This window comes from Rhinatrema bivittatum, chromosome 19, assembly GCF_901001135.1.
Source record: "Rhinatrema bivittatum chromosome 19, aRhiBiv1.1, whole genome shotgun sequence".
In the NCBI taxonomy this organism is placed as follows: domain Eukaryota; kingdom Metazoa; phylum Chordata; class Amphibia; order Gymnophiona; family Rhinatrematidae; genus Rhinatrema; species Rhinatrema bivittatum.
Window position 1 is genome coordinate 18428429 of NC_042633.1, and position 13839 is coordinate 18442267.

General features: G+C 49.0%; 1 protein-coding gene across 6 annotated transcripts in view; it reads left to right on the forward strand.

Moving 5' to 3' along the window:
* Positions 1-13839, forward strand: part of LOC115080765 — a 133636-nt gene that overhangs the window by 106703 nt on the left and 13094 nt on the right. For 5 of the 6 annotated variants that reach the window (XM_029585159.1, XM_029585160.1, XM_029585158.1 and 2 more), the window contains 3 exons: positions 248-477; positions 1342-2434; positions 13520-13603. In XM_029585159.1, coding sequence (XP_029441019.1) covers positions 248-477; positions 1342-2434; positions 13520-13603 — 1407 coding nt within the window. Of the gene's footprint in view, positions 1-247; positions 478-1341; positions 2435-3775; positions 3867-4412; positions 4571-13519; positions 13604-13839 lie in introns of those variants that run through there. The other variant, XM_029585163.1, reaches the window with a different exon arrangement.

Sequence of the window (13839 nt, forward strand, 5' to 3'; positions counted from 1 at the left end):
ACGCTGGACTAGATGGTCTGACCCAGCAATGACCTACCTTATGTATCCGGGAAGAGTTGCGTGTGTTGGCACAATGAAAGGTGTAGGACTTCTACTCCAAAAAGCTGAGAACTGAAATAAGACTCAGACAGGAAGAAGAAGGGTCCAGAAAAAGGTAAGGTTAATATTTTGAGAAGCCTGGCTGTTTGTCAGGTTTTGATTGCTGTGTTTCCTCCCTCTGAGCCCTTCCTGATTTCTCTTCGGACAGGTTGGCGAAGCCCCCGTGGAGGAACAGCTGGAGCGGAACGAGTTTCACAGCTGGGAAGACTTCTGCTCCTTCCTGGACGACTGGTGCGAGGAGAGGAAGCTGATGTTTGCCATTCGCCATTCGGTGACCCTCACAGAGGAAGACGTAAGCCAGGACCCCCGGGGACCTGAGGCAGCAAAGTCCTTGAGGTACAGCACCGTGCGCCTGGGCTGCAGTGTCTTCACCAGAAGGTATGTTGAGAAAGAAGTGATGGAACTGGTTACTGAGAGTTTATCCTTTTTAGAGTGGAGAAGACAGCATGGGTGCGGAGTCTTTGGTGATACGTTGGGTGGGTACGACTGCAGGCAGTGATGTAAGGTCAGTCAAGGTGGCTAGTAAAAAAAATACTGCTGCTATTGATGGTGATAATTCTAAGGAGGTCGATATTCAACACCGCTTAGCCAGATAAGTTCCGACGTTTATACAGCTAAGTGGCGACTTCTGACTATCCGCCCCGTTCATTGGCCGCCACTTAGCCAGATAACTATTTACAGTATCTGGCTCAGTAGTTAGCTGACTAAATGGTGAGCAGGTTAGGGGCGTAACAGAGAGAAGCTCTTACCCAGCTAACGTAGCCAGATAAGTAGTGATATATTGAGTTAGATATTCAGACTTATCTGGTTATGTAAGTTAGCCAGATAAGACTTATCCAGTCTTACTTGCTATTAAACAAGTCTAAAGTTAGCCAGATATACTTATCTGGTTAACTTTAAAGTTATCCAGCGATATTCAGTGGCATGGCCAAGTTAGCCATTTAAGTTTATCCAACTTAGCTAGCCAGCTAGGCTTGGAACATGGACCTCATGGTGACTAGAGTTGAGTACCTGGTGGACATAAATACAGAGAAGATATGACGTGGTCTATGATGATTAGATTTAGAGCAGTTGTGCTAATGCTTGTTTTAAGCCTCTTATAATGATGGATTGAGTTAAATAGTGATATTTATAGTGATAAGGAAGCGATGATCCCTCAATATGGACTGTAGATTAATAATAAAGAATGATATTGACTGAGGTACATGTAAAGTACTTAATAGTGTCTTCATTCCTGACTAGGAAGGACTGTCCAGCATTCATTAAACTGAGACTTAGTCCTCAGAAGGACAAGCTCATTGTCACTAAGGCCATCCTCCATCACAACCATGACTTGCCAGAGACCGCCCTCCCTCCTGAGATGAAGCGATGTCGACTGATGGCTCCCACAGACCTGCCCACCAGGATCGCAAATGATATCTCCAGGAAATTCCTGGAATGCAACGACTTAAAGAGGCTCCAGCGTTTTCACTCTGATGCCTTTGAGGACCGGACCCAGGTGCTCACAGAGCTGGGTTCCCTCTTCATTTCTGATCCTGGAGTCAAGGTGAAGTTGGTGTTTGTGGAGGACAAAGGACTTGTGAAGAACATTTTCCTCATGACTTCCCACATGCAGGACCTTGCCCATCGATTCGCTGGACATCTCTATGTGGACCTTCTCGCTGGCTTCAGTCCAGGCTTTGCTTTGTACACTGTCTTCTGTGAAGAAGAGGGCATGGGCTGGAAGGTGTGTGCCTACTGCCTCGCAAGGAAAGGCACATCAGATACATTGAGGTTTCTCATGGTCTCTGTATTGCAGAGCATCCTCAAGCTCAACATCTCTGTCAAGCACTTAACAGTGAGCCCAGAGATTGATGATCCCCTAGACCTAGAAGCTCTAGTGCCTTATGCCTCAGTGAGATACTGTATGCCATTGGTTTTGAAGCTTCTGTACAGCAAAATTTCTTACCTGGATGCAATAGTGCAAACTCAAATCAAGAACCTCCTGCATGATCTGGCCCATTCTCTGTCCCCTGAGATCTACAGCCACTCCCTAACAGACTTGATTGCTGTCTGTCCTGCAGACTTTTTCCAGTACTACTATGATAACTGGCATCCATGTAGGAAGTTGTGGGTCAAAGGGCAAAGCAAGAACCAGGCTGCAGAGAACAGTATCTGTGTCTGTGTGAAGGCCAGGCATCTGGCACTCGTAGATCAGATGGGCGCATCATCGTCCTTGCACCACTGCCTTGAGGTCATTCTTAGTGACAGCAGGTTGGCACTGGAGGCCAAAAAGACATTCGATGCACGAGAGGCTGGTGCAGTGACTGGCACTGACCCAACAGGATCCCACCAGGTAAATCTGTACAGTGTGTGTATTGTGACTTCTTGCTCAGGCTTGTCTTATCATTCGTGGGCTGCAAACATTAGCCGACTAACTTGCATCCCCCACCCTAACTTTGCCCCAGAGTACACCCATTTTTGCGTGGCTGTATTTCAGCTCGAGGAGCTAGCTCCTTAACTCCCTTGAATATCAGCTTCATTGAGGCTAAATTCTCTAAGGATGGTATCATAGTTAAATGTCAAAAATTATACTCTGGATATGCAATGGGGGCCAATAGACACTTGATAAATTTCCAAAGTAATGAATCAACCTTCTTGAGTAATGTTAGGCTGCTAAATGTAGATTTCTAGAACACGGGCCATGTAGGGGTGTGAACTTGTGGTTAGATGCGCTTAGTTAAGTTTTCAAGATGGTAACTCTCTTAATTGCCCCCACCCTTTACTCCATCAGTTATTGCAGGATCTGTCAAGCTTTTCCATTTAGAAATCCAGTCTGATGTTCAGATAGGATTTGAATACGGGAACATGGTCTTTGCCAATAGATACAAGCTACTTGGCCAACACAGTCTGCTTTTGTCAACTGTGTCACCATAAATCCTACTAGATTTCAGGTGATTTCCCCCACCTCACCCCCGACCCTTCCCTTAACACCACCACAACCTGTTTCTGTCCCAAGCATGCTTGAATTCTGTCCTGGTTCTGGTTACTCCCACCCTTTCTGGTAGGCGAGTCCAGGCACCCTTGGGGGATTTTTGCTTTGTAGACAGTGTATCTGATTCAATAAACGAATGCTGGTTTCTGTCTAGTACTTGAGTTTGTCTGTTTCTAAGCATCCCCACTGCCATGCCCAGCCTCTCCTGCCTGCCCCTGCCTCGCCCACCCCCAATCTCCTAAGCCCAGCTTGTTCTGTTCCATGAGGTTACAAAGACCTCTCTTATGCCTAACATTGGGCAAGAGTGAGGTTGAGGTCTTCGGGTACAAACCGATCAGTCCTGTGCTGTTGTCATTGCATTTGCGAGCTCATAACTTCCTTCCTTTATTTATTTGGAGAGATTGGACATTACCAATCCATAGGTGCAATGGGGGGGCAGCTTATAGTTAAACATAAATAAATAAGGCATTTTCATGCAGTTCTTATGTTCTCATAGGGCTTTTGGTTTAGGAGGAAACCTCTGGTAGCAATAACAGGGCAGCAGCTCAACCTGTTTATAACATAAAATCAGTTCTGTGGGCGACATTTCGTATGGCAATGATAGGCAGGGAGAGGCTTCAAAGCAGCAGGTATTTTGTAATCTCTTTGATGAAAGATAGTGGTTGAGACTGCTGCTTCCTTCTTGTGTTTTTTTATTTTCAGGTAGGAGTCAGCATTCTTTCTATGGATGAGGCGAAACAAGGGACAAATGGGGACTCTCACACCCCTGAAACGGGGAGACTCTCGCACTCCGGTAAGGAGCACAGGCCAGAACAGAAAAAGAGGGTCAAGAACAATCATATTTTCCCAAATCTTCCCACTCGGACAGTAAGCTCTTTGGTTGAAGCACCTCCGGTACTCGCTGTAGCTACTGTCACACATTCATTATATCCCTATACTTACTTATATATAGTCTGAGCTGTGCATGCTGTGTGGCACTATAAGACATTTCATGTGGCTTACGTTTTCTTTAAATAGATTTTAGCCTATGCTGCTTAGCAAAAAAATGAAAAATATTTAACAAGCGGAGAGAGATCCTCCAAGCAGTAGAGCTTGTATGGCTGGCAGCTTAGCAGTTTGGACTGAAAATACTGGGCAAACTGGTTTGTCTTTATCTGCCATCATCTACAGTGTCGTTTTGGGAGCCCCAAAATGTTGTTTGAAGAGATTTAGGTGTGTGTAATAGGGTACGTGGGTCCTAAGAACACCATGACTGTAGGCCCGACTGCCTTACTCCATTGGCTGGATCATGTTAAAGATAACCTTCGGTTTCCACTATCTCCTTCTCTGTCTCCTCCAGACAGACGATTCATCTGAAGACCTGAAAGGGAGGGAGTTCCAGAGCTGGAGCGAGTTCTGCAAATTCTTTGATTCCTGGTGCGAGGAGAGAAAAGCCCTGTATAAAATTGAGCTGGCCACTCCGGCAGATGAGGCAGGTGGCCCAGTGCAGACAGAGGATCTCAAGTATGCATTCGTTAAGCTGGTGTGCCAGAAGGCCTCCGCAGATGTCCCTCACCTCAGGGCACCATTGCCAGGGTAGGTCCTTACAAAGCGATGTAGGGAGGACCATCTTGCCGTTCTTCCTTTCTGCTGCAATACTGCAGACCCTATTGGATTTCTTGAATTTCTGTTCCTAAATCAGTCTCGCGATGTTCCTCAGTTTAGTCGGCTCTAATTGGCAAGCAGCAATAATAAGTTGCTTCCTTGTTGCCTTTTGTGGGAAATGTGCAGCTGGCACTAGGCCATTGACCTCACTACTTGTCACATGCACTTTGCTGAAGAACTGGTTCAAAAAGCTAATTAGCACACAGTTTGGATAAAAGACGCTGATGAGTCCAAAATATAACTCTTAGACAACAATAGAAAGGTAGATATGGTATTAGTAACCCTGTGTCTTGTCTTTATCTCTGTCTCTCCTAGAGACTTGGTCAATCCATGCTCATCCAGCATCACCCTACAGGCGACACAGGACCGCACCCGGCTCTCCATCATCCAGGCCCTTCTGGACCACAACCATGAGTTGTACCCTTGGGAATTCCAGGCCCTTTCCTCATACTTCTGCCTGACCAAAAAGTCGTCGTCCTCTGCTCAGCTCACCAATGGCATTTCCCAGCGCTTGCTAACACCCTGGGACCTCCAGCAGCTGCTTGCCCAGCAGGCGACCCTGGAGCCGGCTCTGGTGGACCTCCTGCAGCAGCTGGAGGCCTTATTGCTGCTGGACCCCACCTGTCAGGTCAGGTTGGTCTTCCGGCCGGATGTGGTCGAGGTGGACAGCCTTTTCCTGGTTACCTCCTACAGCCGGAGCCTGCTCCAATGTTACCCGTCTATGCTTTTCCTGGGCCGTTCACTGGCAGTGAATGATGGCTTTGACCTTTATACGGTGCTCTGTGAGGATGCAGCCAACCAGAGCCGGGAGTGTGCCTATTTCATCACACAGAAGGAGAACTTGGCACCTGTCCGCCTTCTGGTGGCCTTCCTCATCCAGAGTGTACCGGAGGTAAGGTCACTTACCGATGGACTCATCCTGCGGGCTGACCTGAAGGAGCTGGACCTTATCCGTGAGCTCCTCCCATCCTGCTGTGTGAGAATGAGCCAGACCCATGCGCTGGATTCACTTTATAAGATACTAGCCATGGAAGACCCATCTGCTCAGGCTTTGATGAAGAGACTGGTTTACAACTTGGTCCATGCTCGCTCCCCTGTCCTCTACAATTTCTACTTCAGAGAGCTGGAGACTGCTGCGCCCCCTCGCTTCCTGCGCCACTTTCTGGAGAGCTGGCACAGGTGCAAAGAGGACTGGGCAGAGTGCTGGGGCCACCGCATGCGCAATGGCCACTTTCTGGAGTTCGCCAACTGGAAGCCGGAAGAGCTGCGCTCAACGGGGAGCTTTCCCAGCCCGCTGGCAGCCTGCATCCAGGCCCTACTAAAGGTGGTGGGTGAGACAGCGGAGGAGGAAGGGCAAGAGAAGATGAGCCACACACAGCCTGCTGCTGATAGTGAGGTGAGCAGCCTGATTGCTCTCCCAGTCCTCTATCCATATGTGAAGGCCTTGCATTTCCTGCAATATTACCCAGTCCTATACCCAGTCCTGCAATATTACCCAGTCCTATACCCATATATGAAGGCCTTGCATTCCCTGCAATATTACCACCAAACGTGAGGGTCCCTCCCCCCCCCCCCCCCCCCCCCCAGCACTACAGCCATATGCGAGGGTTTCACATGCTCCTCGACGCACCTCCTTAATCCCATCTTCACTTCCCTTTTTGGTTTGGTCTGCAGGGACTGCAGGTGCCCTCCTATCCCATGGGTGCGGCCGAGGGCTCTCCTCTACCTGATCCAACATCACCTCCACTCATGCCCGAGGATGCCGTCAAGCAGGGTGCGGCCGAGGGCTACCCGCTACCTGATCCAACATCACCTCCACTCATGCCCGAGGATGCCGTCAAGCAGGGTGCGGCCGAGGGCTACCCGCTACCTGATCCAACATCACCTCTACTCATGCCCGAGGGTGCTGTCAAGCAGGGTGCGGCCGAGGGCTCCCCTCTACCTGATCCAACACAATCACTCATGCCTGAGGGTGCCATCAAGCAGGAGGTAGGTGTCTCCTCACACTCACCCTCTTGATCCTTATACCATCTGCTCCAGAGCCGCTGCCCTCCCCCCAGTTCTCTGGGAACTCCATTGACTTTCAGTAAGAACAAAGGTCAAGTTTAAGATGCTCATTTAACCTTCGAAGACCTGAGGGTTAATGGGCCTATGTACATGAAAGGTATGGTATGAGCCAACTCGGACAGCTAGATCCAGCCAGGAAGCTTCCTTTAATGTTCTTACTACATCAAGTGATCAAACATGCAAGCTCCTTCTCCATAATTCCTATTCTGTGGCTTAGTCTTCCGTGAAAGCTTTGGTTGGAGCTTAATTATGACTTTTAGGAAAGGCCTAAAAACCTGGCTGTTTAACGCTTACATTTTATTCGGTGGTTGTATGAGGTTTATCTGGTTCACTGAATATATTATTGTCTTTCTTGTTTTATTTGAATTTGATTAGTTAACTTGTCTTCCTCATAATTAGACTCTAGTTGCCCTCCCACCTTTACCTCAGTCAAGTTCTGGATTTGTTGAATTTTATTCATTTCATTGTACATTTGTGATGTTTGTTTATTTTGATTTTCAATGTGTATTTTGTAATTTTAATTGGAAAAGGCTACCTCTGTTTATTTACTTCCACTAAGCTCACGCCTCTTCATAGATAGCTCGAGGCAAGTTAAATTCAGGTAAAGGAGGTGATTCCTCTTTATTCAGTCAGACCAGGCCAGACCCCAGTGCGTTATGCACGCCTACCAGCAGATGGAGACAGAAATTCTGGCTTCCTTGGTTCTCAACCTACTGATCTAAACAGTAGGCTACTGCTCCCCTCTACTGTCAATTATTAAACTCATTTATATAAGGCAGTGATTTCTGATGGGATTGATGAAGGCATGTTTACTGACTTTTTCAGATTATACAAACTCTCACTGCTCCAATCACTGGCTTTTGGGAACATGCCAAGCTTTCTCGGTCACAGGCTTCATAGAAATTCCAGGATCCTATGGCATATTTCCTTCGTAAATGCTTGCTTGTGCTACCAAGTGGTTTCGTGCTGGGACTGCTCCATGTCAGTTCTCGATTTAATCTCTTTATCTTTTGTTCTCTCATTTCCTCTGCAGAAGGTGAAGCTGCTGGTTGAGGCAACGAGTCCAGCTGACATCTCCCTTCCCCCGCCTGTCTCTGCCTTCATTAAACAGGAGGTAAAACCTGACAGCTCTCCTTCCAGTCACGCTCCTCATCTCTCAGATCTCTCTGGCAAGTCGTCATATTTACCTGCCTCCATTTTATCCCATCCTGGATGCAAAGGATCCTATTTGATAAGTTCCCAGTATAAAAAGGAGAGCACTTTGTCCATATCTGGCTTCTATCTAACTTCCAGCTGAGATCAGATTTTGTTTGATGGTTAGAGGTCTGGGGTTGCATGTGTGAGCGAGTGAAGGAAGCCTGCACTGCCGCTGCCCATGCTGTTACCTCTCTCTGGTGGAGCTGTGTGTGAGGGAGGGAGGGAGGGAGGGAAGCTTGCACGGGCCCTGCCTGTGCTGGGTCTGGTCTGTGAATAAGCAGAGGCCCCCTCCTCCTTCGGTGATCTACCTCAGACGAGCAGGAGACCTTGCTTTGTTTAAGGCAGAGTTTGGGATAAGCGCTTTTCCCTCTGTCTCTCTCTCTCTCTCTCTCTCTCAGGGCATGGAACAGCTCGTTGGCATGAGCACCGAGTATGAAATCTCTCCTTCGGCTTTGACAAAGACCTATGAGGACAGGTTTGTTTAAATAGATTTTAGCCTATGCTGCTTAGCAAAAAAATGAAAAATATTTAACAAGCGGAGAGAGATCCTCCAAGCAGTAGAGCTTGTATGGCTGGCAGCTTAGCAGTTTGGACTGAAAATACTGGGCAAACTGGTCTGACCCAGTATGGCAATTTCTTATTATTTTATGTTCAGAAGAGGACCCTTCTGAGGTGGATCCTTCTTCAGCGGGACAGGATCCAGATGAGGGGCTGGGAAAAGCCCTGGCCGCTGAGGGGGATGATCCGAAGGTGGTTCTTTTCCACAGGGAAGAGTTGGGACTCCTGTTCCCCTATGTCCTTAAGAAGTTAGGGAGAAAAGTTCTGGAAGAGGAATCTGATCAAGAAGAGGAGGATCCGGTCATGGATGGCTTAAGAGGTCCAGCAAAGGCTTTTCCTTTCCATAAGTCAGTTAAGAATGTAGTGGTCAGAGTGTGGGATACTCCGGAGACTGGCTTGAAGGTTGGTAGAGCAATGGATAAATTATATCCTTTGCCAGAAGACACGCTTGAACTGTTGAGGGTTCCAAAGGTAGATGCCTCTGTCTGCGGGTACTAAAAAGACAACCATTCCGGTGGCCGGGTCTGCAGCGCTGAAGGATCTGCAGGATAGGAAGCTGGAAGTCCATCTCAAGAAGATTTTTGAGGTGTCTGCCCTAGGCATACATGCTGCGGTGTGCAGCAGTTTTATGCTTCGGGCTGGACTGCGATGGGCACAGCAGTTGCAGGCAGATAAAGCGATGTCTGCATCAGAGGCGGGGAGGCTAGAGGCTATGGTGACCTATGGAGTCAATGTGTTATAGGACCCCATTAGGACTTCTTCTAGAACAATGATGTCTGCAGTCTCGGCCAGGCGACTTCTTTGGTTGCGAAACTGGTCCGCGGATGTTCTGTCTCAGTTAGGAGCGTTACCTTTTAAAGGAAAGCTGCTTTTTGGAGAAGACTTAGAGAAGCTGATAAAACATCTGGGAGAAAATAAAGGGCATAAATTGCCTGAGGATACGCCGAAAAGGGGGGGGGGGGGGGGGGGTAGGATCTTTTCCTATGCGTTCTCTATTCAGATGGAATAGGCGTTTTCGGCAGAGTAGAGCTTCAGGAGGAGCTCAGAGGCAAACCTCGGAGAGGCAGCAGTCCTTTCGAGGTCGAAAACCAAACAGAGAGATGGCTCTGGCCAGAGTGCTGATGGAGCCGAGTCTGCCCAATGAAGCAAAGCCGGTCCACTCAGTTCCAGTTATAGGGGGTTGGTTGATACTTTTTTACGAGGAATGGGCCAAAATCACATCGGACCAGTGGGTCTTAAGCATGATAAGACAAGTTTACGCTTTAGAATTTGCTTGTCCATTAAAGGATATTCATGGTCTCCCCTTTCGCTTCCGTAACCAAAAGGCGAGTGGTACAGGAAACCATCAGCCACCTACAGATGCTGGGGGCCATTGTTCCCATCCCCCTAGAAGAGCGAGGGACGGGAAGATATTCTATTTATTTCGTGGTTCCGAAAAAGGAGGGAACTTTTGGCCCGATTTTGGACTTAAAGTAAATGTGGCTCTCAAAGTTCCTCGTTTTCGGATGGCGACTCTGCTCTCAGTCATTGCAGCGGAACACAAGGTAGAGTTCTTGGCTTCCCTGGATTTGACAGAGGCGTACTTGCACATAGCAATCCAGCCGGACCATCAGAGATTTCTGCTGTTCATGACCCTAGGGGCACATTTTCAATTTTGCACCCTTCCATTCGGATTGGCGATGGCTCAGAGGAACTTCACCAAAGGTGATGGCTGTGGTGGCGGCGGCAGCCCTCAAGAAGGACGATTGGCTTAATTGAGCAAAGTCAGAGGGCCTTTGCAGGCAGGCAATGGAGTTGGTGCTGCAGTGGTTGAGATCCCTGGGTTGGGTAGTAAATCTATCAGAGTCATCTTTCCTCTTCTCAGGTGTTGGAGTTTCTGGGATCACGTTTCAATACCAAGGTGGGAAGGTGTTTCTCATCAGGGAACACATTTGCAAATTTCAGAGGCAAGTTCACAGTTTTAGAGAAAGCGGTGCCCAGGGTTTGGGATTTCTTGCAGGTTCGCAGTTCCATGGCTTCCACTTTGGAGCTGGTTCCTTGGGCGTTTGTTCATATGAGGCCTCTGCAGTCGACATTGCTCTCCTGTTGGAACCCGTTGTCAGAACAGTTTCATCTGTCACTTCCTCTTATGGAGCTAGCCAGGTCCAGTCTTTCATGGTGGTTTGTGTTGCAGGGTGGACTTGGTGGTTCCAGAGTTGATAATTGTTACCACCGTTGCAAATCTCTCCAGATGGGGAGCTGTATACCAAGCTCAGTTGGCGCAGGAAGCATTGTGGTCTATCAATCGCTTAGAGACTAGAGCGGTTCGGTTCTCGTTGTGTGCTTTTCCACCCCTCTTGCGCAGGCAGCCGGTAAGGATCTTGTCAGACAATGCAAAGACGGTGGTTTACATCAACCAACAGGGTGGTTCCAAAAGTCAAGCAGTGGCTCAGGAAGTCCAGAGGTTAATTTGCTGGGCAGAGCAGCATCTGGCATTACTAGCTGCTTCTCACATAGCCGGGATAGACAATGTACAAGTGGATTTTCTCAGTCGACAACAGCTAGATCCCAGAGAATGGGAGTTGTCGGAGGAAGCAATGCGTCTCATTTGTTGCAGATGGGGCAGACCCCACATGGACTTAACGGCAACTCAGCGAAATGCGAAGGCACAGCGCTTCTTCGGTAGCAAAAGGGAATGCGGAACAGAAGGGGTCGATGCCTTGGTTCTTCCTTGGCCGTGGGGAATTCTCCTGTACGTGTTCCCACCATGGCTACTGCTGTGCAAAATAATGTGGCGAGTAGAGATGAATCCAGGAGAGGTAATTCTAGTGGCGTCAGAGTGGCCTTGGTGGCCATGGTTTGCAGATCTGATCAATCTAGCGATGGATGGACCATTGCGACTCACTCATCTACCAAAGCCTCTTCACCATGCTCCCATATTTTCAGATCAGGCAGCTGGCTTCTGTCTCACGGCTTGGTTTTTGAGAGAAAACGCTTAAGGGAGAAAGGATATTCCAAGGTTGTCATTTGCGCTCTGTTGCAAGCTAGAAAGACTTCCACCTCTGGGTCTAGAGAGTTTTTGAGGCTTGGTGCACGGAGCAGGGGGTTGAACCTACTTGGAGCATCCGTAGCACATATTCTGACTTTCTTGCAAAGAGGGTTGGTGAAGGGGCTAGCCTTTAACTCCCTCAGAGTTCAGGTGGCATCTTTGGGCTTTCTTCGAGGCAAAGTGCAGGGAGCGGCTGTAGCTGCACATCTAGATGTGGTGCGTTTGCCCCACCCCCTCCCCCGAGAAAAGCATTTGCGTCCTCCAGTGCAGAAGTTGTGTCCCCCCTCGAGCCTTAACTTGGTCTTAAGGGGATGTGTGCGGCTCCGTTTGAACTTCTTAGAAGGGCAACTCTGAAAGATCTTACTTGAAGGTTGTGTTCCTGGTGGCAATTTGTTCCGCTGGAAGGATTTTGGAGCTTCAGGCTTTGTCATGTAGGGATCCTTTTATGAGGATTACGGATTCTGGAGTCTCGTTGTAGGTGAGTCTTTCCTTCCGAAGGTGGTGTTGCGTTCCAATTAAGTCAATCGATAGAGCTGCCAGCCTTTCCAAATTTGGATGCTACAGCACCTCACACGAGGGATTTGCGACTCTGGGATGTAAAGCAGGCATTATTGCGGTATCTTAAGGTCACTAATAGCTTTCGGTTGTCGGACCATCTTTTTGTGCTATGGAGTGGTGCAAAAAAGGGTCATAAAGCTTCAAAATCCACCATAGCGCAGTGGTTGAAGTAAGCTATTGTTACACGCCCTGCCCGCGGGATCGCTCACCTTCTGGGTCACCCATCTGGTCCCGGTCCTGCGGCCCTCACAAGCCCGGCTAGGCCCCGGCGTCCCGGGGCAGCGGTCGCCAGGCCTTCACTCGCAGGCCAGGTCCCACGCCGGGCCTCGGTGTCTCAACAGCTAGCCACTCCCCTACGCGTGCGCGGGCCAGCCACCCCGCTATGGGTTCGAGGGCAGGTCCTAGTTCCACGGCGCACCCTGATTGAAGGGATGTTTAAAGGAAGCTCCTGGCCTCACTTCCTTGCCTTGGCAATCGGGTCGGTTTGTTCCTGAGATTGCCCTTGCTCATGTATCCGATGGAGCGCACAGTTAACCTGCCCTTGGACGTGCGTTTTCCCTTACCCCTTATTCAGTAAGGGGCGGAAAACGCGCGTCCAACCCGCGGCACCTAATAGCGCCCTCAACATTCAAATGCATGTTGATGGCCCTATTAGGTATGCGCGCGTGATACAGAAAGTAAAATGTGCAGCCAAGCCGCACATTTTACTTTTAAGAAACTAGCGCCTACCCAAAGGTAGGCGCTAGTTTCTGCCGGCACTGGGAAAGTGCACAGAAAAGCAGTAAAAACTGCTTTTCTGTGCACCCTCCGACTTAATATCATGGCAATATTAAGTCTGAGGTCCCGAAGGGTAAGAACATTTAAAAAAGAAAAGAAAAGAAAAATTTTAAATGGGCCGGCGGCTGTCGGGCCAAAAACCGGATGCTCAATTTTGCCGGTGTCCGGTTTCCAAGCCCGAGGCTGTCAGCGGGCTTGAGAACAGACGCCAGCAAAATTGAGCGTCTGCTGTCAAACCCGCTGACAGCTGCCGCTCCGGGTCAAAAGGAGGCGCCTCCTTTTGCCCGTTTCTACCGCACCACCTAATTTAAATACAGAATCGCGCACGCCGGGAGAGCGGGCGTTCGTCCGCTCTCCCGCGGACTTTACTGAATCGGCCTGTTAATCATTGTCCCTCTCTCGCCGGCTCCTGCCACCTTGTTTTGGCTTCCCTTCCATTTTGTCTCCTGCCCATCCTCTCCCTCCCCTTAGCTCCGAATCCCTGCTCCTGCCCTTCTCCATCCCCACTTCCCTCTCTCCATCCCTTCTCTCTCTTTCTCCCAGTTCCTCCTCTTACGCCCGCCTTCACCACCCCCCATTCAGTTCTGCTTGTTTTTCTCACTATTATCTTTCTCTAGCACATGGAGGCTGTTCTTGAAGCTGCTGCCCCCGAGTGCCCTGCTTTTCCAGCTGCCACACCATTGCTGATGATCAAACAGGAGGTAAACTGCTTAGCATCTGTCCAGCAGCAAGTGTATGTACCGGAGATTCACCTCCCACTGCCCTCCATGTCAGTCCTTCCCAAACTTGCAAAATTTGAACAGCAGCTAATAACGAGAACACCTTGGTTCAACAATCCCATGTCTCATCCCTGACCGATAAACTTGATGGATCTGTGATACTATAGCACAGTCAGTGTACTCAACCAGGAAAACAACTCTGTATCCCTGCACCCATC